The sequence below is a fragment of the Stenella coeruleoalba genome (assembly GCF_951394435.1).
Source record: "Stenella coeruleoalba genome assembly, chromosome: 5".
NCBI classification, from domain to species: domain Eukaryota; kingdom Metazoa; phylum Chordata; class Mammalia; order Artiodactyla; family Delphinidae; genus Stenella; species Stenella coeruleoalba.
In genome coordinates this window covers 141094295-141119561 of record NC_137150.1, presented here as the reverse complement: position 1 = coordinate 141119561, position 25267 = coordinate 141094295, and the positions used below count along the sequence as shown (strand labels likewise).

The 25267-nt window shown below is 54.5% G+C and overlaps 1 protein-coding gene across 2 annotated transcripts in view; it reads right to left on the bottom strand.

Moving 5' to 3' along the window:
• Positions 1–6387: 6387 nt before the first annotated feature.
• The window catches only part of ABCG1 (ATP binding cassette subfamily G member 1), a 60203-nt gene continuing 41323 nt past the window's right edge, over positions 6388–25267 (bottom strand). Inside the window, exons 4-15 of one of the 2 annotated variants that reach the window (XM_079923006.1) lie at positions 24578–24710; positions 22031–22081; positions 19259–19404; positions 18975–19098; positions 18153–18267; positions 15755–15939; positions 15517–15618; positions 14353–14521; positions 13399–13499; positions 13127–13285; positions 11823–11941; positions 6388–10699 (exon numbers count right to left, since the gene is read on the bottom strand). In XM_079923006.1, coding sequence (XP_079779132.1) covers positions 10471–10699; positions 11823–11941; positions 13127–13285; positions 13399–13499; positions 14353–14521; positions 15517–15618; positions 15755–15939; positions 18153–18267; positions 18975–19098; positions 19259–19404; positions 22031–22081; positions 24578–24710 — 1633 coding nt within the window. In that variant the 3' untranslated portion in view covers positions 6388–10470. The remainder of the gene's footprint in view (positions 10700–11822; positions 11942–13126; positions 13286–13398; positions 13500–14352; positions 14522–15516; positions 15619–15754; positions 15940–18152; positions 18268–18974; positions 19099–19258; positions 19405–22030; positions 22082–24577; positions 24711–25267) is intronic. The other variant, XM_079923007.1, reaches the window with a different exon arrangement.

Below are 25267 nucleotides of genomic sequence, written 5' to 3'. Positions count from 1 at the left end.
CCCCAGGTGCTTGAGGTTTGCTACCTCCCTGAAAGCCCACGCGGTGAGGGGCGCCACCATCCCCATTCTCGTTTTCGGAAGAGGGAACTCTCCACGGAGCCCCACAGTAACTTGGTCAGGGAGTGGCGCCCAGCGGCAGCCTGCGAGGACAGGCCAACAGCAGCAGGCGGGGAGGGTTCAGAGCCCTTCTCGAAGGTTGTGGCTGAATCCTAGCCCCTCCCACGGGTCATTCCCATCTCATTCAGTCTGTAAGTCACAATAGATCGGGGGTAAGGAAATTAAATAGTTACTACGTTTCCAACCTTGTGTAAAGGTCCATAATAACTGGCTAGGTTTAAAAAGGAAACACTGAACTGCCGATAAACTAGAATAATTACTCTAATTACTGGCTTGCCAGGAGCCAGCAGACGATCCCACGGAGCCCTCTGCTGTCCTTGCGTTCACTGTGACTCGATGGGGGTCCTTCAGGGGTGGGCGGTCTCTGTCGGGAATTTTAAACAACCTTCTCGGCTCCGGACACTGGCTGTCAATTAAGTACCCAGAGAGCACTAACCGATTTTAAAATTCTGGGATAAGAAGTACTACAGTGTGGACTGGAAACGTTTTTTTCTTTTATCTAGAGTGCAGTCAGTAACTTGATATTTACCGTTCCTTCGCCAATGAGGACATTGGGACAAATTCGCTCCAGGACACAGCCTTGCTAAGACTCAAACCCGGGATGGGCTGTGGCCACTTCTGCTGGGCTGCGTCTAATATGGTCATCATCAGTGGACTTCAGCCCCCCCTGAAGGCACTGAGCTGACACTGACTGCCCACGGCCCACGTGGCCTTTACACCGCCCTTACACCTCCCCACCTCCTGGTCATGCGCCTCTAAAATTTGAATCCACAAGTGGCTCAGGGTGAATGATCAGTTGAGTTTCACAGGATCCAGGGATCACTTTGATATCAAGTAACTTCCTCACTGACTAATGGTGCATATTTGTAGAACCTTCCAGAAACCATGGAATGAGAGCTTTGACTTGCCAAGGAGAAGCCAGAACCCCACTGCTGCTGGTGGAAAAGGAAGATAACACCAGGCTTCCCTCCCACCAGCCCCCAACACACAGCGTGGCCACTAAACCTATGGACAACTTCTCGTGGCGTTTATGTGCTTCTCCCCTCCTCTTGTGTCAGTGTGGTTGGTCCGTAAGAGCGTCGCTTCAGCGTTTATTTGGCAATTGTTCCCTATGTACTGTTCCAGAGTATGTCAAAAGTTCACTGGAATTCGTCACGCTATTCCAAGAATTCTTGAACATTCAGTGGCACGGAGAGGAGGGATTTAGCTTCCAGCTCAGACACCTGCACAGGGTCAGATGCTCAGCAGACTCATGGTGGGGGGGACCCCGTGAGGGAGAAGACCGGGTGGTGCAGGAGGTCTCAGATCTCACTGCGGATCTGACACCACTGAATGGAGCGGGGAAGGAAGGACTGGGTGGGCAGGGTCTCAGGCCACAGCCAACTTAGACAAGGTCTCCAAAAGGTGGATGGACGGTCCCTAAACCAAGGTGCCCCGTAGGGGAATCCTGTTTGGGGCAGGAATGGCCTGGTTGGGAGAGGCCAGGGGGAAGCGTGCTCGTGTAGGTGACATGGGACTGGAGGCAGAATGTGGGTGCTGGATGGGGCTGCCTTGAAAGCACCGTGAGAGTGGGGGGCACCGTGGGGTCTGCAGTTCCACCTCCAGTGGGAAACCTTCTCTGCGTGCCTGTTTCACATTTTGGGTTTCCTTCCGCTTGCGTTTCCAGAAAAGCTTCTGTGGTTTAAACGGTAGGTTGTAAGGATATAAGTATAAGGATGTTTTCCAAATTTTCAGACTTACTGAAACACGGTTGTTATGGTAGAAACCACCACAGCAGGAATCAGGAGGGACATGGCTTTACGGATTCTGGAACATTCTGACGAGGGCATGAGTGCTGTACCTTCCGGTCCAGGGCGCTGTTGGCAATCTGGGGCGAGGGGCGGGAAGCGCGGCAATGAGGAGTGTCTTTCTGGGTGGGATGAGGGGCTGGGTGATAACCTGCCATCTGGTTACCTGGAGGGGGTGGGCTTGGGACAGGATGGTTTGGGGGTGAGATTACTAACTTTTGTATTATTTGTTCAAAGAAGTGTGCAGGGTATTTGTAAATTAAAATTTCTAATAAAGAGCATTTGGGAAGGAGTGGGGAAGGAGTGGGGAAGGAGTGGGGATTTTGGTGGGGAAGGAGCGGGGAAGGAGCAGGGAAGGAGCGGGGAAGGAGCGGGGAAGGTGGCAGGTGGTTCAGGAGCACAAGACAGCGTCCAGGGACAGAGAAGCCTGGGCAGGGAGAAGGAACGGAGGAGCCAGGTTTCTCTCTCTGTCCTGTCCCTGCACACACACCTTCCTCCACACCGACAAAGGTAACCTAGTGCAACCCCATTACGGCCACACCCGGGTGATTAATCCCAGAGTGACGCCTGAACTCCAGTGCTGACCCATATGGGGCCCTAACAGCACAAAGACCCCCAAAGCTGACTCCTGGGGATGTTCGCCCATCACCCTACCCTAAGCAAAGCGTCTGGGAGAAATTTCCCCTGGGTGTGGGGGACGGACTCCCCCAGGCCACTTCCTGTGACCCGATGGATTCTTTGCTGTCAGTTTCTCAGTGTCTTCTTCCAAACGAGGGAGTGCGAAGCAGGGGCCGGAGCGCTGGTTCCCTGGCTACTGTCACCATCTGCATTCTGCCTCCACCACTTGCCTCGGGCCACTTGTCTAACCTCTCTGAGCCTCAGTTCCCTGGCCCGTGAAATGGGCTGGCAGTGACACGCTGGCCCCAAGGATGGCAGTGAAATGAGACCACTTACAAAAGGCACCTGACCCTGTGCTACCACATCACCTAACAAGGGGGGCTTGCACATCACCCCCGTCACTCTTATTTTTCTTCCCAATTTCATCCAAAGCCATTATAACACCTACCAGAGGAACTTTTTCATTAAAAGAGAGGGCAATGCAAGAATGAGAAAATTCCCCACAGGCTCCGTCAGACCCCAGGCCCAATTCTCCCACTGGTCCGCAGGCTGCTGTTGTTAAAAGCAAACCAGAGAGAGAAACAGAAATCTGAAAAGAGCGATGTTTATTTTGATTTATGTCACATTTTCATAAATGGCATCTAATTTCAGAAAACAGTGTTCAATCTGCAAAAAATGCACGTACAAATTTTCTAAGGAGATCTCTGCAGAAATATACAAAGCAGGACCACGGTCTGTAGAGTCAGAAAGCTTACATGTTAGGGTCTGCTCGGGTCTGTGTTCCAATAGACCCAAGGGAAACAGCCAGGGAGACAAGTACCCAAGGGGGCCGCTGTTATTATATATATATATATACACACACACACACACATATATGTGAGCGTACGTATCGATGTTCTCACCCGGGACGGTGCACACCTCTCCCAGCGTGCGAGCACAGTACTTCCTAAAGTCACGTGGCTAAATCAATGTAAGGTTATCCGCACAGCGTTATAAAAACCAGACATTACATAGTTACGTATTAGCTATACAGACATATGCACATCTTTACACGATGATTCAAAGTGTTATTTGCATTGACTCTTGCTTTGGAAGGAAGAACAAAGGAAAAATGTTAACTAGCTAACCGTTAAGGAAAAGGCAGCGATTCAGACTCAGCTACGAGCAGGTATTAAGCCGCTAGGTCTGCAAAGGAAAAACAAACCTGGGTGAGGGGGTCAGCTACACACGCTCACTTTTGAAACATACTCATTCCATGGAGAAACTCATTTCTGGTCACCCCCTTCCCCAGGGAGCATTTGACTAGAGAAACAGAAAACTCCTTGTGTGGGGTGGGTGGTCCATTTTGTTAGCGGTTTGGATGGTAGGACCTTCGGCTACCAGCTTTCACCGGCCGAGGACTTGAAATGAGATATTTATGATGAAGCTTGGGCAACCTGTGTTCCAAAGGTTGTGGAAAAGAGACCCCCCCAAGGTACGTGATGACAGAATTGTGAAAACATGTAAAGATATAAAAACAAAATATCTACCATGGCCACTGACATAGAAACCAACCGTGGTACCTTTCAGATCAGGTTGCACCTGGGATGTCCAGGAACCCATGAATATAGGGACCTTAACCTTGACCCAGGTACCCATGACTTTCAGCCTTTCCCTTCAAGGCCAGATCCATTCCACCCAGCACAAGAGAGCACGTGCTGGGGCCCCAAGCGCGGAGGTCGGTTTGATAACTTCTCCCCAAGAAATGCACGAGCCTGCTGCTTCCTCTGCGTCAGCAAAGCCCTGTTGGGTAAACACTGTTTTCTCGAAAGCTCCACCATGCTGATCCAGGGCTGTGATGGAAGGAAGGGGCTGAGGCTGGACAGTCACCTCACGGCAGGTGAGATGAAAGAACGCTCCCCTCCCAGCGGCTGGCAACAAGGGCTCCCCGAACCCTCCTTCCAGGAGACGCCCTGCGGGACTCGAGAACTGGCCCCCAAGCAGGCGGCAGGGAGGGTCACATGTCACCACTCCGACGCTCGCCAGCCAAGCCTCAGCGTCTCCGTCCCAGCTCACCCTGGCGCCTGCTGCAGGTGAGGGATGACTCCCGTCCTGCAGAGGGACGAGCAGGTGGCTTACAAGTTCCCCAGAATCAGATGTCCGAACATCAGTGGACAGAGGAGATACCATTTAACTGTATACAGCATCACGGCCACGGTTAGATTCACGTGCAAAGTACAGGCCAAAGGCACCCACAGGTGATCAACAGGGTTCTCTTTCACGTTTATTCAGACACACCAAGCGGGGGATGGGGCCACGCCACTGAGAGAAAACGTCAGCTGAACGTAATCGCTTCCGGCTTTGCTATTTTTCGCTCGTGTGTCTTGGGCTCATGCCGTTCCCAACATCTGGGTCAAACCACGAACCCCGGGGAGGAACTCACACGTTCCTGTGGCCACGGCCCTGGCTTGGCGTGTCTCCCTGGGAACCGGTGGGCCGGGCCCTCCAGCTGCGTGCGCACATCCCACCACCCGCCTTCCCAAAGCGGGGCTCGGCTTCCGCCCAGCCTGTGACAACACGAGGGCACTTTTGTGCTTCTGTTCCTTTCCCTTCGGCTTTACAATGGTCACTATATTGTGGAAAAGCCCTGAAGCCATGCCCCCACCGGTGATAACCCCTTGGCTGGACAGAATGCGATGGCCAGTGTGCCTGGGGTACTTTCTCCTTTCTGACACCACGGACTCTTTTGAGAACAGGGAGGGGGTCAGGAGCTCTGCGCCTGACCTGTGCTCACTTGAGTCATTTGTAGAAACCTGGCTTCCTCGGCTGACCTCAGGGTCCGCTCGAGCAGGCCACAGAATGTCAGTCTGAGGAATGATTCCAAGTGGACTGTTCAGAGGTAACGTAAAAAATTAAGCTGATGCTAAACCCTCGTTTCCTTAAAGATGGGGAGAAGGGAAGGATACGCGCTAGTTAACAGAAAACCTAGGCTAGGCCTGCAGAAGGATGGGCGTGAGCACATCACCTTCACGCCCACTTCCTGCCCAGGAGGCTGGATCTTCAGCACAGGCTGAGCGGAGCCTGCAGGTGTGAAAAGTGGACTGTGCAAGGGGGGTGCGGGGCTCCCCGACGTATTCCTGCTTCTGGCCCCAGGGAGGCGCGCCAACAGGGACGTCAGGAACATCTGGCTTTGGCAGACTCCGGGGAATCTCCCTGAGGCGGGAGGCCAAGTGCCCGGACCTGAAGGACCATGACCTTAACGGAAGCTGCACAGAAGAAGGGCGGGGTCCGCAGGGCAGGAGGGGTGCAGAGGCTGAGGGAGCCTCGTGAGCTTGCCCCACCCCAGGGTGCTCTCTGAGGCTCCCCGCACCCTCTCTCCCTGTCGCTTGGCGGGGCTGCAGGGGCCGTGAACTCTGGGACTTGGCCCAGCACCGCATTCTGCCCTGTGTCCCTGAGGAGGAATGCAAGCCGGGGATGACAGCCTGGCCCTGAGCGTGCTGCTCTCGGAAGCGCGGCTCAGTGTAGTTCACCCACCAGAGCTGAGCTAAGACAACACCCTACGCCCGGCTCCTAGGTCCTCCCACCCAGGGCCCATGTCCCCGGGGACCATAGCAAGGGAAGCACACGTGGGGCCCGTGCATCTGGGCTCCGGGCATTTCTTAAAGCCCCGGCCGACATTAACAAGAGGGAAGAGATGGGGGACGAGGCTGGAAAACGGAGGAAAAACACAAAACTTTAAGACAGTTCAACCTAAAACATGCAAGTCACCGAGAGAGAAGGGTGACTGTTGACAGTGGGGTGTTGGACCAGAACACTGAGGAATGAACCAGAACCCACGCTAGACGTACAACGAAGATATTCCAAATACAACCTAAAATTCCCCTTTGCCTGGTACCGTTCAAGCCAGTTATTTTGAATTTGAAGCATTTAACACTGAACACAAGTAAAAAGTTTTACATACAATACTTTATTAGCAGTCTTATTTCTTCAGAGCCTCTAACTTTATAGTCACACACGCTGCACCACCCTCCGCCCTGCTGGGTTGTTTTGTTTTGGTTTTTGTCACATTCTAATGGAGCTGGTATTTGCTGAAAGACTTAGTGGGTTCTGACTACACTTTACCAACTGCTCGGCAGGCATGAGGTGAGGGAATGTTCTCTTTCTTTCTTGCAGTAAAGGACGATTGACGATTTAGAAACACCACAGATAATACTATGAGATACATACCCGGATCGAGCTGGCACGTGCCCTCGTGTGTGTGCACACGTGTGTGCATGCACACACTCATAGGCACACACGCATGCACGCACACACACACACCAGCCCCTCTCGGGCCCCAGCCAGCCCACTGGTGCGCTGAGTTAAGAAGCTAAGGCTGAGCGAAGGCAGAGGAAGGCACCTCTCCACTGAGACGGGGGGTAAGAAGCTGGGCCCCCAGGCCAGCTCGGGACACCCCTACGCCAGGCAATTGAGGAAAGGGGCACAGGCTACCCCCCATCTCAGCTGTCCGTTTGGTGACAGCAAGTCCAGAGCTAACCTAGTATTGCATTTCACACCTTGCAAAGTGTTTTCCTGTACATTTGCACACTATGAACAGGAGGCAATACGGCAAAACAAAAAACAGAGAATTTGGGGTCCGACGTGGGCCCTTTCCCGGCCCTGGACCCGGGGCCTCACGGACCCTCTCCAGCCTCGGCACCCTGCGTCTGCAGAACAAGATACCCTCCGGCCTGCCAGCACTGGAGGGCGAGCCCGCTCTGAGCTCCAAGCCCCTGTGCCTGGGCCACGTCAAGCATGCAGGGATGGGTCAACACACGTCTGCTGAGTGAGTAAGTGAACAGAGGCGTGGGTAAGGCATCCAGCCAGCTCCCGGGCCACCCGGCAAGGAAGGATGCTCGCGGCACTGAGGCCCAAGCTGTTCTCTCCTCAGTGAGCCCACCGGCGGGCTTTCTACCCCGTGGATTCAGCCTGCCCCTGACCTCCTGGCAGTGCCTTTCTTAGGTGGGAAAATGACCTTTTTGTGGGTCTCCAGGATGAGTTTTTACCTAAAAGCTTAAGTCCTATTTCTTGGTTCTGAAGTCCCTCTCCACAAGGTGACAATCAGATTCCAGCATCTTCTATGTAAAATGTTTACCGGATTTCTTTCCTTCCCATGTCACCCACACAGGAGCTTTTGAAGCATTTAATTCTCGAGCTGATACCCAGCAAGGGTAGAGGAAACGGAGGCACAAAATGCTATGAACGTGGACAGAGGTGCACGGCTCCCGAGACAGGGCTGGTCAGCAGACCCAGGCCCTGACGCCTCCGCGGAGCGGGCACTAGGACCCAGCGGAGGCCCTTCCTCTCCCCAGTTCCATGGAACAGTGATATTCTTTGGACTTCCACTTTCTTCTCTACTAACAACTGCAAAGGCTGCACATCGTTCATCCGATGTTTCCTCCATCCTTCTAAACGAAGAAGCGCGATCAGACGAAAGGAAGATCTGAGTCATTACATTCAGAAATTACTTAAAAGAAGTAGATTTGGGAAGTCGGCCTGGTTTAAATTCCAGCGTATGAAAGGTAGCACGTCACTGCCCCCCGCCCCACACTTCTTAACGGCACCTACTTAGAAAAATAAAATCAACAAGTTGCTTGCATGTTTTCTTGGGCCATTGCAATAAGCAATGCAATCTTCCCTACAGCGAAAAGCAGAGGGGAAGCATCTGGAGACCCAAACTGCAGCGTCTGAGTCTATGCTGCCGAGGGTTTAGGGTGAGAGAGCTGGAGCGAGGGGCATCGCTGACACTTGAAGACTGATGAAAGCAGCTTTCCAGGTCGACATCCTCACTGGATACGGCCTCAGGTGCTCCGAATCAGATTATCCTGCGGTGGTGACCTCAGCGTACTCGCCGCACTCCAGGTAGCATCCTTGAAAAAATACCCGTGTGCATGTCCTTCTTGGGCTCACAGACCCACGACTGGAAGGACTCACCTGGAGGGAAAAATCTTTCAACAGTGGCCTCAGCTGATGTAATTCTGAGGCATGGTCCAGGACTTTTCCTATTCCCAACTCTCTATTTCACCAGGCTGTTCCCACCTGTGTCTTCCTACGTGTGACATTCGTACAGGCAAGTCTACCTTGAAACTGAATAAAGACTTTTTATAAAGGCTAAGTTTGACCCTGGTTAAGTAACTTAATCTGGAAGGCAACGCCACATTGGTGTAAAACAGTAAACGTAAAATTACATTTGAAATACCTCAATTGTGTTTACTAAAAGGGATCTGAGGGTGAAAAAGAGGCCTCTAAGAACTTGCAAATCAAATGCATGTGACTAAAATTTGCACCTTCCTCATTCTCTTAAATAGGAAAAAGAAGTTCTGGAACACAATCTAGGAATCTCAGAACCTTTCGGAGCTGAACGTGACCTTGAGGACGATCTCGTGCTGCTCTTTACAGGTGGGGAAACTGGGGCTCAGGGACATGAATGAATCTGCCCACAAAAAATACAGTCTTTCATTAGGAGACCCGGATTCCAGGTTCACGGCATTCTAGAAGGGGAAAGCGATTCCGTTTTCCTTCCGAGGACCTTCTATGGCCAGAGTCCCCTTCCACACTGGGGTCATACTGCCGCCAACAAGCACACGGGCGCCCGCCATGAATTCAAAGGCCGTTTACCCTGCAGACGTGCCCACTGCTCCTGTGCTAGAGGGATTTTACTTATGTGACTGTATCCCTGGAAAGGAGTTTCTGGTCTGGAAAGACTATGCTAGCCCGGCGCTGAGAAGGTGAAGGTGCCGCTGAGACGCCATGGAAACCAGATGTGGGAGACGGACTCTCCCACGGCTCTCAGTGCATGATGTGATGGAGTTCCAGATGCCTCGGCCACACTAACTCTTCGCCAGTTTCTGGCAAAGGCCTTGGATTCTCAGGAAATCTCAGCATCTTCCCTCCCGTGCAGTTTGCGCAACTTTTGCGGGCTACACCTGCACAACGTTCACACCTGGAGTTTCTCTAAGCCCAGCGTCCCCAGGTTCAGTGGAGGTAGTTGATGTGATATGTCAGGGAAGAGAAATGTTTGTAAAAAATCAACAGGATTGATTTTCTAGAATTTTTTTTTAGGCAAAATTAAGGTGCTTGGAAAGTTAGGAAGAAAAAAAAAAACCCAATATATTTTGCTTAAAATAAGAAGCACGGGGAAAATAAAAGACTTTGAAAGAGATGGCCAATTTCACCTTACAACTTTCTGTGTAACTTTAAAAGATTTCCACACGGCTTAGTGCGTACGGTTCCAAGGTCACCCTTCAACCTGGAGCCGGCTTCTGTGTCTTTCCCAAGTTCTGTCTGTAAATGAGACCAGCTCAGCGATCAAATCAAACCCCTCTCACCTCTAAACAAAGTATATTTACCCTGAATAATTTTCTTCACCAAGTACTAAAAAGGTACAGTTTCTGGAAATGAATGAAATTTATCGACTTTTGGCTTGGAAAATGACCTCGTTGGAAAAAGAGACAAACCGTAGAAAGGTGAATCTACGAAAACACTAGTCACAGAATGGAATCGCTCCTGGCTTCGCCTTTCTGCCCCTGGACGTCTGACTGCACAGGGATCTCCAGGAAGCTGCCTGAATCCCCGGTCCAGGACCAGAGCTCCCTGGTCAGAAGGAAGAATTTTGCCGAGGAACCCTCTCGTCACCAGCTTTGTTGCAGTTTTAAATTCTGCCTCAGGGGTGGTATTTTAAAATCCTGCACGTGGAAAAAAAAACCTTTCTACTTCTTCTTCTTAGTTACAGCTAGAAAGGGTAATGGAGAGAAGGCCCAACCCAGCGGGGCGGCGATGTCCATCCAGCACTGGACGCCCAACAACCAAATGTGGTCCCAGGGGTTGGGTCACAGGAGTGTCTGTGTCCTCGGGCCAGGGCTTGCCGCAGGTTCTGCAAGTGGCCCTCGGCCACTGTGTCCGATTTTCCTCTCTCTGGCTTTCCAGTGCTTTACCTCTCTGCCCGGATTTTGTATCTCAGCACAAGGTAGGCAGTGAGACGCAGGGAGATGAAGAAAATCCCCAGGACAATGAAGTCCAGGTAGAGCTTGGCGTTCTCCACGTCCAGCTCTCTGAGAATGGCCGCCGACTTCTGGAAGTGGCACGTATCATCGATGTCACAGTGCAGGTCCTCGCGGTCGAGGCCATAGATGGAGAGGATGACCCCTTCGAACCCGTATCTGAGGAAGGAGGTGCCAGTGTGAGGAGGGCTCAGGAACCCTCCCCCCTGCCTCTGCCCACATCTGCGGAGGGTAAGGTACCACCACCATCCCCCCATCCTCAGCCTGGCTCCCCTCCCTCCCCGGAGATCTTTCTCCCTGGAACACTTCCTAACGACTCCACAGCTTCCTCAGATAAATCCATTCAATGGCTTGACGATGTGTTTTCCAATTTTGTTTCCTCCAAAGTCTCAACGAAAAAAACCAAAAACCCACCCAAAAAAACCAAGAGTAGGTATTGTTCAAGGGTGATACGAATGGAAAAACACTTTGATTACTTCTGAAATCATACTTCTTTTAACAGTTAAATATAATAAAGGGTCCGATAGCTTTCCAAGGACTGGGGAACATTTAAATAAAACATTTCTGCATCACCTTTCATTCTGTTCCAGCCCTGCATCATCAGAACAAAAACGCTAATTCTGAGAAGAAAGACACGGGTTTCTGATTTCTTGGTCTTGGAAGGTGCACCTATGGCTGAAACTCTGTACAAGTGCTTTGTTTTGATTTTGTTCTCCGGAACAATAGACCTGGGTCTGAATTGACATTCTAGAAAAGACAAGCTTGTCCACAACCGGGGACCCTGGCTGTCACGTGGAATGGCTGTGTCTGGGGAGAAAAGCTCTAACGACCAGCCTCTCCTGCCGAGGGCCGACGTGCCGAAGCACCTCTGCGTTGACAGCGTGAAATCTGATCGCCTAAGGGCTGAGGCACCAGAACTGCCTTGTTCAAGAATATTAAGATGCTTGAAACATGACCTGTTTTCCCCTGGATTTCTTATTAAGGTTTTACGGGTTCAGAACCTTGTTCATCCCAGAGAGGAATGAAGTTCCTAAACGATGGAAATATGCAAGGCAGCGCTCCGAGGCACGCAGGACACGGAGCCACGAGCATGCGTGTGTGTGTGGCATGCAAACTAGGAAAAAAACAAAAGGCACCGACACTCTTTGGGCTCACGATCCAGGAAACATGCCGTCGTCTAGCTGACAGCGAACAGGGGGCTTCTGTGAGCCTCTGCACGTCCCCAAGTCCCTTCCCTCTGTCGTCCTAAAGTCCCTGAGGCGTAAGGTGCCCCCGCATGTACCTGACATAGGAAATGTAGGACATCCACTGCAGGTAGGCGGGGATTGTGTGGAAGCTGACGAAGAATCCTGAGAAGAGGAGGACGGGGACGGCCGTGACGGGGCCCACGAAGGTTGCCACCTGAGAGGGGACACAAAGGGGACTTACTCCCATCTACCTCCTCCTCCCCAGGTGGCCCGGAGGCCACAGCCCGTGTTTCTGGACGGTCGCCAGCAGCTGGCAAAGGGCCAGAGACTTCAGGACGGGTCACACCAGGGCCAGGACGGTGCAGAGAAGCACCCTGTTTGGGGAGCGAGCTGGCTGGTCTCTGGCACAGGGAGGGGCCGGGGCTTGTGCCCAGAGGCCCAGCAGAGGGGACAGAAGGTGAGAAAGAGTAGAAACCCCACAGAGCAGGGGTGGCACGATGCTGGACATGTGGTTGAGGGGAGAGAGGCACAGCGTCCCAGGACCTGATGTCAGCGTGTTCCAGGGAGGAAGGCTCGGGAGCACGATTCCCTGGGTGCTGACTGCAGCTGGCGTGGGCCGAGCACTTTCTACGGCTCGGCTGTGGGGTGGATGCCATCGCTATTCCCAGCCACAGATGAGGGTACCGCCCAGAGGCTCTGAACACAGAAGGGAGTCCATCACACGCCGGGGAGGGGGGCGTCAGAAGGCCACGGTGGTGCTGACTGCCCAGGCTTCTGGATTCGTCTTCTAAGGGTCGGACTGGCCTGAGCACCAGGAAGCCCCAGAGGAGCAGAAACTGCGAACGCAGCGGGTTTGGCAGGTTGGGGGTGGGTGGTACCAGGCATCCAGAAGGGACACCTGGAGGGGCTCGGGAGGGTGGGAGCATGGGGTGCAAAGGGGGGTGTCTAGGGGACAGCTGAGTGGATCCCGCAGGGGCAACAAAACGTAGGCATTGAGAGCTTGGCCTCTGAGCCGGCTGCGTGACTCTGACAAAAACATGTTGCCCCTCTGGGCCTCAGTCTCCCCATCTGTGAAATGGGGAGCATTGCACGTAACTCATGGGTGTGCTTGGACTCGATGAGCTGATGTTCAGAAAGCACTGAGACCAGCAGCTGGTGTGCCCCGAGCTCCACACAAGGGCACCTGCTGCTGTCAGTTTGCCCATCCTGAGAGACCAGTACCACTCGATCCCTTCCCTGGGGGTCAGTCGACCTACTGAAGCCAGACTAGGAACTCGGGGCAGAATCAGGAGCAGGGTCACAAGGTGGGGGTGCTGAGCCCCACCAGAGCCACAGCCCCGGTCGCACGGGCCAGGGTGGAGAAGCGAGGCCTGTCTTGTGGTGCGTCCTCAGCTGATACCTGCAGGGAGGTGGAGGCGGCTCCGATCAGCAGGCCCAGAGACTGCGCTACCAGGGAGGTCATGGTGCCCAGCGCCGCGAAGAGGACGAAGCGCACGGCGTCGGACGGCTGGGACGTCATCCAGTACACGATGCTGCAGTAGGCCACGGGGAACATGATCTGGAAACACAGGGCCTGTCACCCTCTCCTGGAAGCCGGACTTTCCTCTCCCCCACTGGGGGTACTGGAGAACCCCTGCCCCTCTTCACATCATGCCACTGCCACTCACATACCTGAAAGGGCACGTCAGCCATGGTCTTGGCCAGGTAGTAGGCCTTCAGGCTGTACCAGTAATTCAGGTGTTCTCGAAGAAACACTCCCATCTCCAGGGGAACTAGGGGACGGGCAAATGGAAAGGGTCAGGCTGACATCACAGTGGGATCACCACCTCAAACAGGTGGTCTCAGGCTTCCCTGGTGGCGCAGTGGTTGGGAGTCCGCCTGCCGACGCAGGGGACGCGGGCTCGTGCCCCGGTCCCGGAAGATCCCACATGCCGCGGAGCGGCTGGGCCCGTGAGCCATGGCCGCTGAGCCTGCGCGTCCGGAGCCTGTGCTCCGCAACGGGAGAGGCCACAGCAGTGAGAGGCCCGCGTACCGCAAAAAAACAAAACAAAACAAAAAAAACAGGTGGTCTCCTGCCAAGCCCTCTGTAGCCCCAACCTGTCCTACCCCTCCCTGTGGACCATGCAGTACTTACAAAGTACATTAAGGTTGAATGGAAAGGTGTGAAATGATTGACCCGTCTGGAAAAACTGCCAATCATTTTTATAATGGAAGCATCACGAAGGGGAGAATCCAAGTGCAGAGCATCACTGTAGTGATGGGTACAAATGTCTACGGTCGCCCTTATTTTCACTGAGTAACAATGTGATTCCCTTCCTGGACAAGATCTCGCAAGCTGCTCTTGGAAATTCAGGGCAATTTAAGGAGGAGGCGTTGCCGGGAGGGGGTTAAAAACGTCTCTTCAGCCTTCCACCAGGCTTACAGGACTTCCTAGCGGTTCATTCCTTTGGCTTAAATATAGTATGTATCTTCTTGTCTAACAGAAAATACAATAATACCTACATCTGTCAACGAAGAAAACGGTATTTAAAAACACAAGACGCTACGTGTTCGTGGCCAAGCCAGCCATGGCCTCAGTGGCAGATAAGGAGGGAGAGGTGGGCACGGGGTCCGCCAGACACTCACACGTGAGGACGGTGGGCATGAGGGCTGCAAACATGAGGAAGAGCATGGAGAAGAAAAGGAAGCCGGAGTTGCTCAGGACCTTCTTGGCTTCGTTTCCGATCCCCAAGTAGAGTAGCCCGATGAGGAGCCCGATGCCGATGTGGGAAGTGATCCGCAGGTGCGTCAGGACCTGGGGACAGACGTGGTTCACACTCAGGTGTGCAGAAGTCCGAAGGCGGACAGTGAAAGAACAAGGCGGCCAAGGCCCCCAGAGGCAGCGGCCAAGGCGGGTCACAAGCCCTGTCCTGCCCCTTCCCTGCACGAAACAAGCCCCTGACCCTAAACCAGCACACGTGCGTGCGTGCGTGCGTGCCCCCCCCACAAACACACACACACACACACACACACACACACACACACACACACACACACACACACACGGCAGCCTTTTACTGCCGTTAAAACAGAAAGAACTGCTATCCTTTGTGAAATCCCCTTCAAAGTGGCAAACCAGGGAGGGCAGTGTACCTTCAGCGGGGAGGACAAGGGACAACGATGGTGGTGAAGGGGGCAAAGAATGGACACGTGACAGGCCCACCCTTGCAGAGCTCCGCCTGGTGGCTACCAGCCCCTACATCTTTCAAACTGGGTCCCAGAGGCCCCTGGGCACTCGGTCCCCTACACAGGTTGTCGGATCATCCACTCGAAAGGGTGGATATTGTCACAGTTCCCAATCCTTCACCAACTCCTTCCTGTAAGTGTCTGCACCACCCACCATGCCCTGTGTCGGACGGAACTTTCCGGAGGGAGGAACACACTCCCTGACGTCAGCCTTGGCCAGCGGAATGTGAACACCAGTGACCGTTTCCCTCCGGGAGCCAGAGCTGTAAGGGCTGCCATGTGGTTTCTCCTGCACTTTCCCTCTGCCATGTTCCAGAAAGGAGCCGGTCCTGCATTCTGGGTCCCAGGACGAGAAGACTCGTGGGGCAAGGCCATGGCCCACAACCCGTTACACGAACCAGACATAAGTATTTACTGTCCCAGCCACTGGCATCTGGGGAGTGTTTGTTACTACTGCTTCACAGGGAGCTGACGGATGCAGATGGAAGAATAGGCTGAAAGTGCAAGCAGGATGAAAACCCGGAAATGACCCGACAGCTTCCTTTGCCACGGAGACCGCCTTACCGAATCCCTCATGATGCTGAGGAAAGTCCTTTTGAAGAGGATGCAGAACTGGGTGAGGCAGCTGGCAGAGAAGCTGTGACAGCCTTCCATGGAAGTGGAGTCCTGAGGACACACCAAGGAGGGAGGAGGGGTGAGACCCCAGCCCTGGGACGCCTCCCCTCTCGGCTAAGAAAAGTTCTCATGCAGCGGGCGCACGAGGGGGTGTGCAGCGCTGCTGGGGGCTGGGGCTTCGCATTACCTTTCTCCACCCCTTCAATCGTTTTGCCTGCTTTACCTCTTCAGAGGGCCGGTGCCAAAGAAAAGGGTTCACCTCGCCATCACCTCCGGGCTCTCTCCTGTAGTCAGAGTCACACATGCCCTCCCGGACGGCTCTCACCAGGCGGCCGTTCTGATCACCATATTCACCGGACGCGACTTCCATGACTGCACCATGAGATACAGACAGGGTCACCCTAGGCATCGCTCATGTGAGCGGTGGGCCTCTTTGCTTTGCAACAAAATCATTAATCTAGCAGGAATAATTGTAACTGATTATGTAGAAGCTGTGTGATGATGCTAACGATATGATAAAAATCATTTAGTGACCAATGTTCTTTTGGCTCTAAACGCCCAGGCAAGGCCATTTATCACATCAGGAGCCTGAAAACGCAAATACGGATTTGATGTTGGGGAGCCCGGGAAGTCATGAGCTCATGCATCTGTTAACTTATTTATCTGTCCAATATTTACTGAGTGCCGGCCATGGGCATTCAAGCACCAGAGCTGGAGCTGGGAGGAGGGCAGAAGGAAGCAGGATTCCTGCTGGGAAGGCAGTTCCCCGGGCGGGGGTGAGTGGCGGGCGCTGTGGCAGCTCTCTGGGACCAAGGAGAAGTGCTGGGGGTCCTGAGGGAGGTGCGCTCGGCGTCCTGGGGACGTCGAGATCATGGACCACCAGCCCCACCTCTCAGATCCCCAGGGACCATCTCTTCCACCTTCCTTCCTTGGCCCCGGTGTCATGCCTCTGCACCTCAAAGTGTCCAAGGTCCCCCGCTGCCCCTTCTCTCCCGGGTCCACACTCCCCCTGGCGACAGCTGTTCCTTCCTGCCCTCCCACCTGCCCTCTCCTCTCCCCCATCCTGTCCCTCCTGGTGTGGGTCCCAGCCCCTCACCTGCATAAGATTCTTGCTAATGCAAAGCCCGCAGGGACCCCCCCTCTGGCAAAACCAGCCGTCTGTTTCCTGAGCCGGGGTGGCTAAGCCGTCCTCCCTCTGGTCACACACCAGGAGAGGTTGTCCTCACCAGAATGTCACGATCAATGACACCAAACGAGCCAGCACTGACCACTCTGCTGGTCACTCACACTCACCACCCTCCAAACAGCCATCCTCATCTCTCACCCTCTCAGGTGTGATACTGAGGGTCTAGAAGCCACCGGACGGGCACACTGTCCCCTTCTTGGGCCCTCCTTGCAGTCCCACGTGCTCTGTTCCTTCTCCTGTCATCTTTCTCTCTAGGTTCTCACCTCTTCGCAGGCCACGGACCTCACTGCCCTTTCCTGTGCAGCAGCGCCTGTCCCCGACTGTCCTCTCTCCTGAACAACCGGGCAGCTATCAACCTGACCCATCCCTGCCTTTACAGACGCTCAAGCCTCCTCTTCCTCTCCCTCGGCCCCCACGTCCTTCCAGCTCACAGCACTCTGGTCCTGCTTCGTCAGAGCCCCTTCTTTTAAGAGAGAAGCAGTTCCCAGCAACAGCGTCTTGTGGAACACTATCTGGGAGATGACATGTAGAGAACGCGGGGTCTGGATGCTTGAGAGTAAAACAACTGAGTGAGAAAGCCCGGTGACCAGGAGACCAAGGAGGAAAATTATGGTGGATTGAAGGGTGTTCCCCCAAAATTCACGTCCACCTGGAACCTCAGAATGTGGCCTTATTTGGAGAAGGTTCTTTGCAGGTGTAATTTTCTGGTTATAGATCTTGAGATGACATTATCCTGGATTTAGGATGGGCCCTGAATCCGAAGACTGCCCTTATAGTAAGAGGAGAGGACACACCGAGACACACAGAGAAACACGGAAAAAGAGCTGTGTGAAGACAAGGGGCAGAGACTGGAGGGATGCGGCCACAAGCCAAGGAATGCTGGAGCCTCCAGAAGCTGGAAGAGGCAAGGAAGTGCCCTCCCCCGGAGCCTTAGGAAGGAGACTGGCCCTGGAGACACCTTCACTTCTGGCCTCCAGAGCCGTGATCAAATGCAGTTTCTCTTGTTCTAGGCCACCCAGTTCGTGGTGCTTTGTCATAGCAGTGCCAGGACAGCAGGATGCGATGGCCAGGAAGGGACCCCAGATGCAGTGGCGGAGGGAGACTAGGACTGGGTCGGGCTGTTTGAGCACGTGGTGGTCTAGTGAATATGAGCTCGAGAGAAAGAGAAGGCGAGGGGGGTGCAAGGTCTCCCCCCTTGTTGTAGTTCCCAGGTATTTTATCTGGAGGAAACGAAACCTCTTTTGACGCGGCCTTAAAAGTTCTACCTCAGGGTGGCACTTGAGCTATCTGTGGAACGTTCAAGTAATTCTTGATGCGGAGGCTTCAGGTAAAAGCGGAAACCCACCAAGAAAAAAAGACCCCCTTTCTTTTCCTTCCGGCTGGTCATGGCTCTACTTACCAAAATCGGCCGGGTTGTGGTAGGTTGGGCAATTCAGACCTAAGTCCCTCAAATACGGTACAAGATTTGAGACTTTTCCCCGGTACACACATTGTCCTTGACTGAGGACATAGAGCTGGAAGAAAGTACGGAGAAGGGAAACATCAACTCCGCCTTCCTCTGTAAAGCAAGAGACACTCTCAATCCATACATCCATCCACCCATCCATCCAACCATCTGTACATTCATCCAGCCGTTCACCCACCCATCCATCAATCCATCAATTTCCCTCTCAGGAGAGCTTTATGTTACCTCCCAAGGACTCAACGTTCAAAGGGAAATCCATGATAAGTCAGGGAAAACAGAGGATATCATGTGACCAGGAATTATTATGATGTTGCTTTTTCCCCTTCATGCTAACCACCTGCTTAGGAACGATTTTGGAGCTATATACACATTTCATGCCTTGGGACATTTTTTTTGCTCATGATAGTATCAAAACCTAAGATTTATAAAAGAGATGATATTGTCCAGATATCACAACCTGCTATCTAATTCTGTATGGCAAGTACTCCCCCACTGTCACCAGGGGTGGGGAATGAAGCCTCAGTAATGTCAGTGACTCGCCCAAGACCCCGTAGCCGGACAGCAGCCCCAGAGACAGGATACTGGCCAACTCTTCTACCCCCTCCGGTCCTGCCCCCTGAGCTGCTTATGGAGACAAAACCTTAAGAAACATAACACTTAAAGCCACTCAGAAATGAAGACACCCCAGTGAACTAAGGGGAAGCCGTGAGCACCGGGATTTGGTTTCCCCGGGCTGATCAAGCAAGGCGTACGCACCTGGTCGAACAGCTCGAAGAGCTTGGCGCTGGGCTGGTGGATGGTGCAGATGATGGACCGCCCCCCCTGGGCCAGCCCCTTCATCAGGGAGACCACCTGGAAGCAGGAGGCGCTGTCCAGGCCGCTGCAAGGCAAGGGGCACCGTGAGACGCCTGTGGTCCCCAGCCAGACCCCGCGTTCGGAGTGTCCCCGCTGGGTCTGCGCAGGGAGGGGAGGGGATTCAGGAGGCATCCCCTCCTGCCGGCAGGGAGGGCAGGGGTCCTGCCTCCATGGCTCCTGCTTACCTGGTGGGCTCGTCAAAGAACATGACCGGAGGGTTGTTCACCAGCTCCAGCGCGATGGCCAGGCGCTTCCTCTGGCCGCCCGAGAGGCTGCCGGTCCGCGTGTTGGTGCAAGACAGCAGGCCCAGGGCCGTCAGGATCTCCTTGACCTGGGGGACAGTGGAGCCAGAGTGGCATCAGGGACCACCTGCCCCCTAGCCACCTACAGGGCCCACGTGGAACCCCCAGCTGCCTCCCCAAGCCCACTCGCATGCCTGCCCTTTGCCAAGGCGGCAGACATTCGGCAAGTGTGAGCCCAGGAGGCTGAGAGGCAGGGCTGGGGCCAGGCCGTCCCGGGTTGGGGTCCTGGTCCTGCCCCCTGCCGGTCACCTGTCAAGTCCCTTCACTTGTAAGCCTCGCTCAGGGCCCGGGTCAGGGAAGATGTTGGATAAACACTGCAGAAAGTATGGATCAGTGAACACATAGGTGGACGAGTGACCAGGTGTCTGACCAGCACAAAGGGGAGGGCCACCCTGATGGTCTGATGCAATGCAGTAAGTCCCCTACATATGAACCTTCAAGTCGCGAACTTTCAAAGACGCGAACGTGCCCGTGTGTGCCAGCTGTTATACTGTACTACGGTACTTTTCAAGGTACTGTACTGCGATATCTAAAATGTTTTATTTTTTGTGTGTGTTTGTTTTTTATGTATTATTTCTGTGAAAAGTATTATAAACCTATTACGGTACAGTACCATATAGACGATCGTGTTAGTTGGGTACCTAGGCTAACTTTGTCGGACTTATGAACAGATTGGACTTACGAACGTGCTCTTGGAACGGAACTCGTTCGTAAGTAGGGGACTCAGCGCAGCGGATAAGATGCTTGGCGCCCGGTAAGCATTTACTCGAAGGCAGCCATTAGTGACACTGTTACTAGTGTACACAGCTCCTGTAGACACAATCAAGCAGGCCGGGCCTCTCGGAAAGAAGGGGTGAAGCCCCTTTCATACTTGTAAACAGGCAAAGAAGGTCTCTGATTCAGCAGCAAGGCGAGGAAACTGCTTAAAGCTGTCCCCACCTCCCTCAGCGGCCCTGCCAATGCCACCCTGGAAGCAGCCTGGGCACCAAGATATAAACGGCCCGCTGTGCACTGAGCCCTCCCCGGCTGTTCCCGCCCGATCGTTGATGCGGTATCAACGCGGGGGGCAGGAAAGGTCAGCGGACTTCGGTGCAGGCTGTGGTGTGGGTTTCGGCCGCAGTGTTCAGCGTTCAGGGTCCATCCCAGCGTCTTGCCGGGGTCAGCGGCCCTCTCTGCCTCCAACTCCAGGTTCACTTCTCGGGGGACAGCCTGCCACGGAGGCCCTGCCAGCATCCACTGGGCCATCGTCCCAGCTCCTGGCGGCAGCAGGGGGCCCCGGTCCGGCGGCTTCTCTGGGGAGATGTGGTCATCCAAAAGGAGGAGAAGAGTCAGGGGATAGCGGTTCCACGGCCGGGAAGCAGGAAGGTCAGACGGACATGGGTTTGAATTCTGCTTGGTCTCTCGCTTGCTGAGCCCTAACCCAGCTCCGCTGCCTCTTCCCCGGAAGGCAGGTCAGCGTGGTCGCCCAGAAAAGGCCATCTTTCAGGCACACTTTCTCTCACATGGACCGTCTGCTGGCGTTCCCAGGACAACACGGCTCCAGCGGTCCCCGGGAACCCAGGCGGAAGGTGCAGAACAAAGACCACATCCCCACCTGCCCTCAGCTCCACCGGAAGGATGCTGGAGGTGGAGGTCAAGGTAAATCCCTCCCATTTCCACCCTGTGCTGGCCTCTGGTCCCCGGTTCTCAAGAGTGACGCCCTGAAGGCTGGTTTTGTTTTAAAATTAATCAGAAAGAACAATGTTCCGGCCTTGGGAGAACTGGCTCCTGAGGAAGGCTCCTCGCTGGGGGTTCTCGAGGGTTGAGGCTGCTTTTCTGGGAAATGAGGGAGGTAGGCAACATTCTACCACCTGCTGGAACATTCCATTCTATTGTGTTTCCTCGAGGAGTAAACAACCAGGACTTGGGTACACACAGGGGCTGGAGGGAAGTGAGTCAGGGCATGCCCTCAGCAGCAGTCCTCCGCTTAGACGGTCACACAGTCCCGTCAGGGTTAGGGCTGGCTAAGTTGAGTTTCCCTTAGACAATAAACATAAGGGAATGTGTAAATATAAACCAGGCCTCCCCACTAAGTGCGGCTTTCTGGCGCTCCCTGCGGGGTCTGCTTACCCAACACCCTCGTGCTCCCTGGGGTTTTAGGGAAGCAGAAAAAAGAATTTAAAGAATTAGGAGATCTCCATCATCCCAGAAACTTGTTTGTGCTATTCTTAAAAGGCTGATGAGTAACACGTAAGAACCCAATTTCTCCTTGCAAATGTGTCGGGGTGGACTCTGGTTACTTTTAAATGAATGATTAACTATCTTCATTGTTGGTGTTTTATAAACAAACGAACAAAAAAAAAAAACAATGGAGCATAACGTGTATTAAACACTGAAAGGGCAGAGCGCTGGGTCTAACCCCGAGGCTGGGGCCTCAGGCCGGTGTCCTGCACATCCTCACTGCGTCTGTGTGTCTGCGTCGGAGAGTCCCTGGCGGCGCGGTCACTCCGGGTGTGTGCCAGCCCAGGCGCACACCGCGATGCCACCGCCACCCACACGAGGACAGCCGGGGCCAAGCCACAGACTCAACCTGCCCCCAAAGGCCCCTCCACGCACGTGTGCTGAGTGGATTTCGGGCAATTCTGGAGCACCTGTGGCCCGAGCAGACACACTCACCATCTCCCGTCTCCCTTCGTCCTTGTCCTGGAGTTTCAGATGCGCAGACACCTGCAGGGGATGAAGGCCACAGGGTGGAATCAGAAGAGGTGGCCAGCAACAGGACAGACTCACTCAGCGACTGCAGGCCCAGTGCCCCGGGGGCTGAGCCGCCAGACGACGGAGGAAATCCTCAGAGGTCTGGGCTTCCAAGCTTCCTTGGGTAACTAAGGTAGGTCCAGGAGAGCAGCATGCCTGGGTTGCATCCTGTTACCTCAGGGGATTCTCTGCTGTGCCCCGAGGGAAGTTAGAGAGATGAGGAATCCCCAGGCACCGTCGAGGGCTTGAAGCCGACTGGCGCCTATTCAGGAATTTCACAAGTCACCTGCTCAACCACTGATAGCTTATAATTATCCACAGCGGAGGATTTATGCCACAGAAATTGGTAAGTGGTACATATAAGAGCTCCAGTTTTGTTGCTGCTGTTGTGTTGTTTTGTCTTGTTCGAAATCCTGCCTGCTAGCACACCGTGGGGCCCCGACCCTGCTTGGTGAAACCCTGAGGAAGCATCACCGTGCCAGCGTCAGCCTTGGTTCTTCTCTGCCAACGCCTGTGACCTTGGGAAGCAAGGATTTCGGCTTCCCCATCAGCACAGTGGTGAGGTTAGAACCTGCCCACCTGGTGAGCTAGTGAGGTTGTCCCGAGGCTCCATGAGAGACTAAGGTGCAGGGGCAAGGGGCCAAAGGGCCACGGTCGCAGAGTCAGACAGGGCCAGCCGCCTGCCCTGTGACACCAGGTGTGGTGGTGGAGGGCCAGAGCAGCACATGGAAATGTACCACCAATGGCTGGTGGCCAATATCACCCCTGCACGTGGGACAGGACCCTGCAGAGCGAAAGGTACCCTTTCTCATTAACTCAGGGGAACTGTATTTATCAAAGGAATCGTGAAATTCTCAAAATCAAAATCGAATTGATTTTAACTCTGAAAAATAAATGGCTTTCACAGCAGAGCCTGGTGACAGGTTGGGGGAGGATGGAGGTGACAGCAGGAGTCACCCATCTTGTTTGCAAGAGAAAGCAGTGATTGAGCTGGAAGTCAAAGTGAAGTTCCTCAAACAAGTAACCAAGGACTTCATGCAGTAACTCTGACAAGCGAAACGCTGGTCACCCCAGATGAAGGTGAAGTAGCGATTAAGGAATCCACAGGGTCGGTAGAAATCTTGGATCTCCTAACTTTACCACCCTATTTTCAAACACCTCCTGAGCTCCCGGTGCCCCCATCAGTGTGCCCACTTGGAGGCCAGAGAAGCTACATGGTCAGGGTGCCCGGCGCTCATGGCTGCTGGGGGAGCTCGTCAGAGGGCAGATCACGTACCCGACACCTTCCCTGCTTCTCTTTGCTCAGCTAAGGAACTCCTGGAATTGCCCTTCGGACAAGATGCGACACCACAGACAGGAAGCCTTGCGCCATCCGAGTCAAGAGTGCAGGGCATGGGCTTCCCTGGTGGCGCAGTGGTTGAGAGTCTGCCTGCCGATGCAGGGGACACGGGTTCGTGCCCCGGTCCGGGAAGATCCCACATGCCGCGGAGCGGCTGGGCCCGTGAGCCATGGCCGCTGAGCCTGCGCGTCCGGAGCCTGTGCTCCGCAACGGGAGAGGCCACAACAGTGAGAGGCCCGCGTATCGCAAAAAAAAAAAAAAGAAAAGAGTGCAGGGCAACACTTCACCCGTAGCAGCCCAAGAGGAATGGCCATCCACTGCCCAAGTACAAGGCAGACCAGCTGGGAAGGTCCCAAACATGCCAGGAGAGGCCCAGAGGTCGGGCACCGCCTTGTGCCGTGGACGAGGGGATGCAGGACATCAGGCAGCCCCGGGCACACACGTTCCATGACGGACCAGGGCAGCCCACTGACCTTCCAGCCTCCTCTGGCCGGGAGGCTCTCTAGTGGCTCCCATGGCCCACGGTTGGTCACTGTGGTCCCTGTCCACCTGGTACTTGGCTGGGTCATGGTCTGTCCAAAGAGCACAGCTGGGCCAGGCCATCCTGGACCACACTGCACAGGACGCCCGGGCTAACTGCTAAACTCTCGGAGGTGCCTTTCCTCGTGTGTTTTGCAGGATTACATGTCTGAGGACTGTGCCGGGCTATGAAGGTGAAGGCCTGGGACCCAACCGGTGTGCAGCAAACTCTGGTTTCACCCCCACCTGGCGGGCACGTGAGTCAGAGGACGAGACCCTCGGGGCCCTAACCCAGGCACCAGACTGCCTGGAACTTGTGCCCAAAGCCACAGAACACTGATGAGAAGGGAAGAGCCTCAGCTGGGGCACAGGACTGTGGCCACCCTGGAAGCGGTCCCTCACATCAGCCAGGCTAATAACCTTCTCAGAAACCTGACCTCGATTTCGTCATCCAGGCTCTACAGAACCCAGGGCCTTGAGGGGTTGCCTTGGGCAAAGCTGTCCAAGGTGCCAGGGCTCCATGTGAGGGAGGGGTGCTGGGCGCTACGCTGTCTCACGCGAGGAGAGACGGGGGCGGCCAGGTGAGGGGCTGCAGGCCGCAGGACGCTCACCATCATGGCCTCCTGCACGGTCAGGTGAGGCAGCAGCATGTCGTCCTGCATGATGTAACAGGACACCTTCCGGAAGCAGCGTAGGTCCCGAGGGAGGCCGTTGATGAGGACCTCGCCCTTCATGCCCGTCTCCCTGCAAGGCCAGCGAGAGGACGTGTCAGCCCGATCCCTCCTGCACCCCTTCCTCTTCCAGGGCCTGGGGACGGGAGAGAGGACGGCCCCTCCCAGCATCTTCTCACTGGACCAGTAGGGACACCAAGCCAGGCAGGGATGGGCGGCCCAGACAGCACCAGAACTCAGAGGAGGGAACTGCACAAAGAAAACACTCAGCGTGGAAAGGGAGAGGCAAGCGTGGGGCCTCTCTGGGACAGCACATTCGTAACAGGCGCCTGTGGACCAAACCAACGGAGATACACGCGGATGCTCCTACACGCAGCCACGAGGCCCCACGCACACCTCTGGCTTTGCAGGGTTTTATGAGATGGGAGTATGAACAGTGCTGTGTGCAGCTGAGGCTACACCAACCGCCCCAGAGGCCCCAGAGGCCAAGAATCTTCAGTCTGGGGTGTGGCCACTACATCAGAAGCAGTTCCTGGGGGCTGCACGACGATGATGCTGACTGGGAGGACCACTGCATGCTCTCTGGGCTCAGGTCTCAAAGAGGAGGAGGTCTGCGCCCTGACCCTCCTC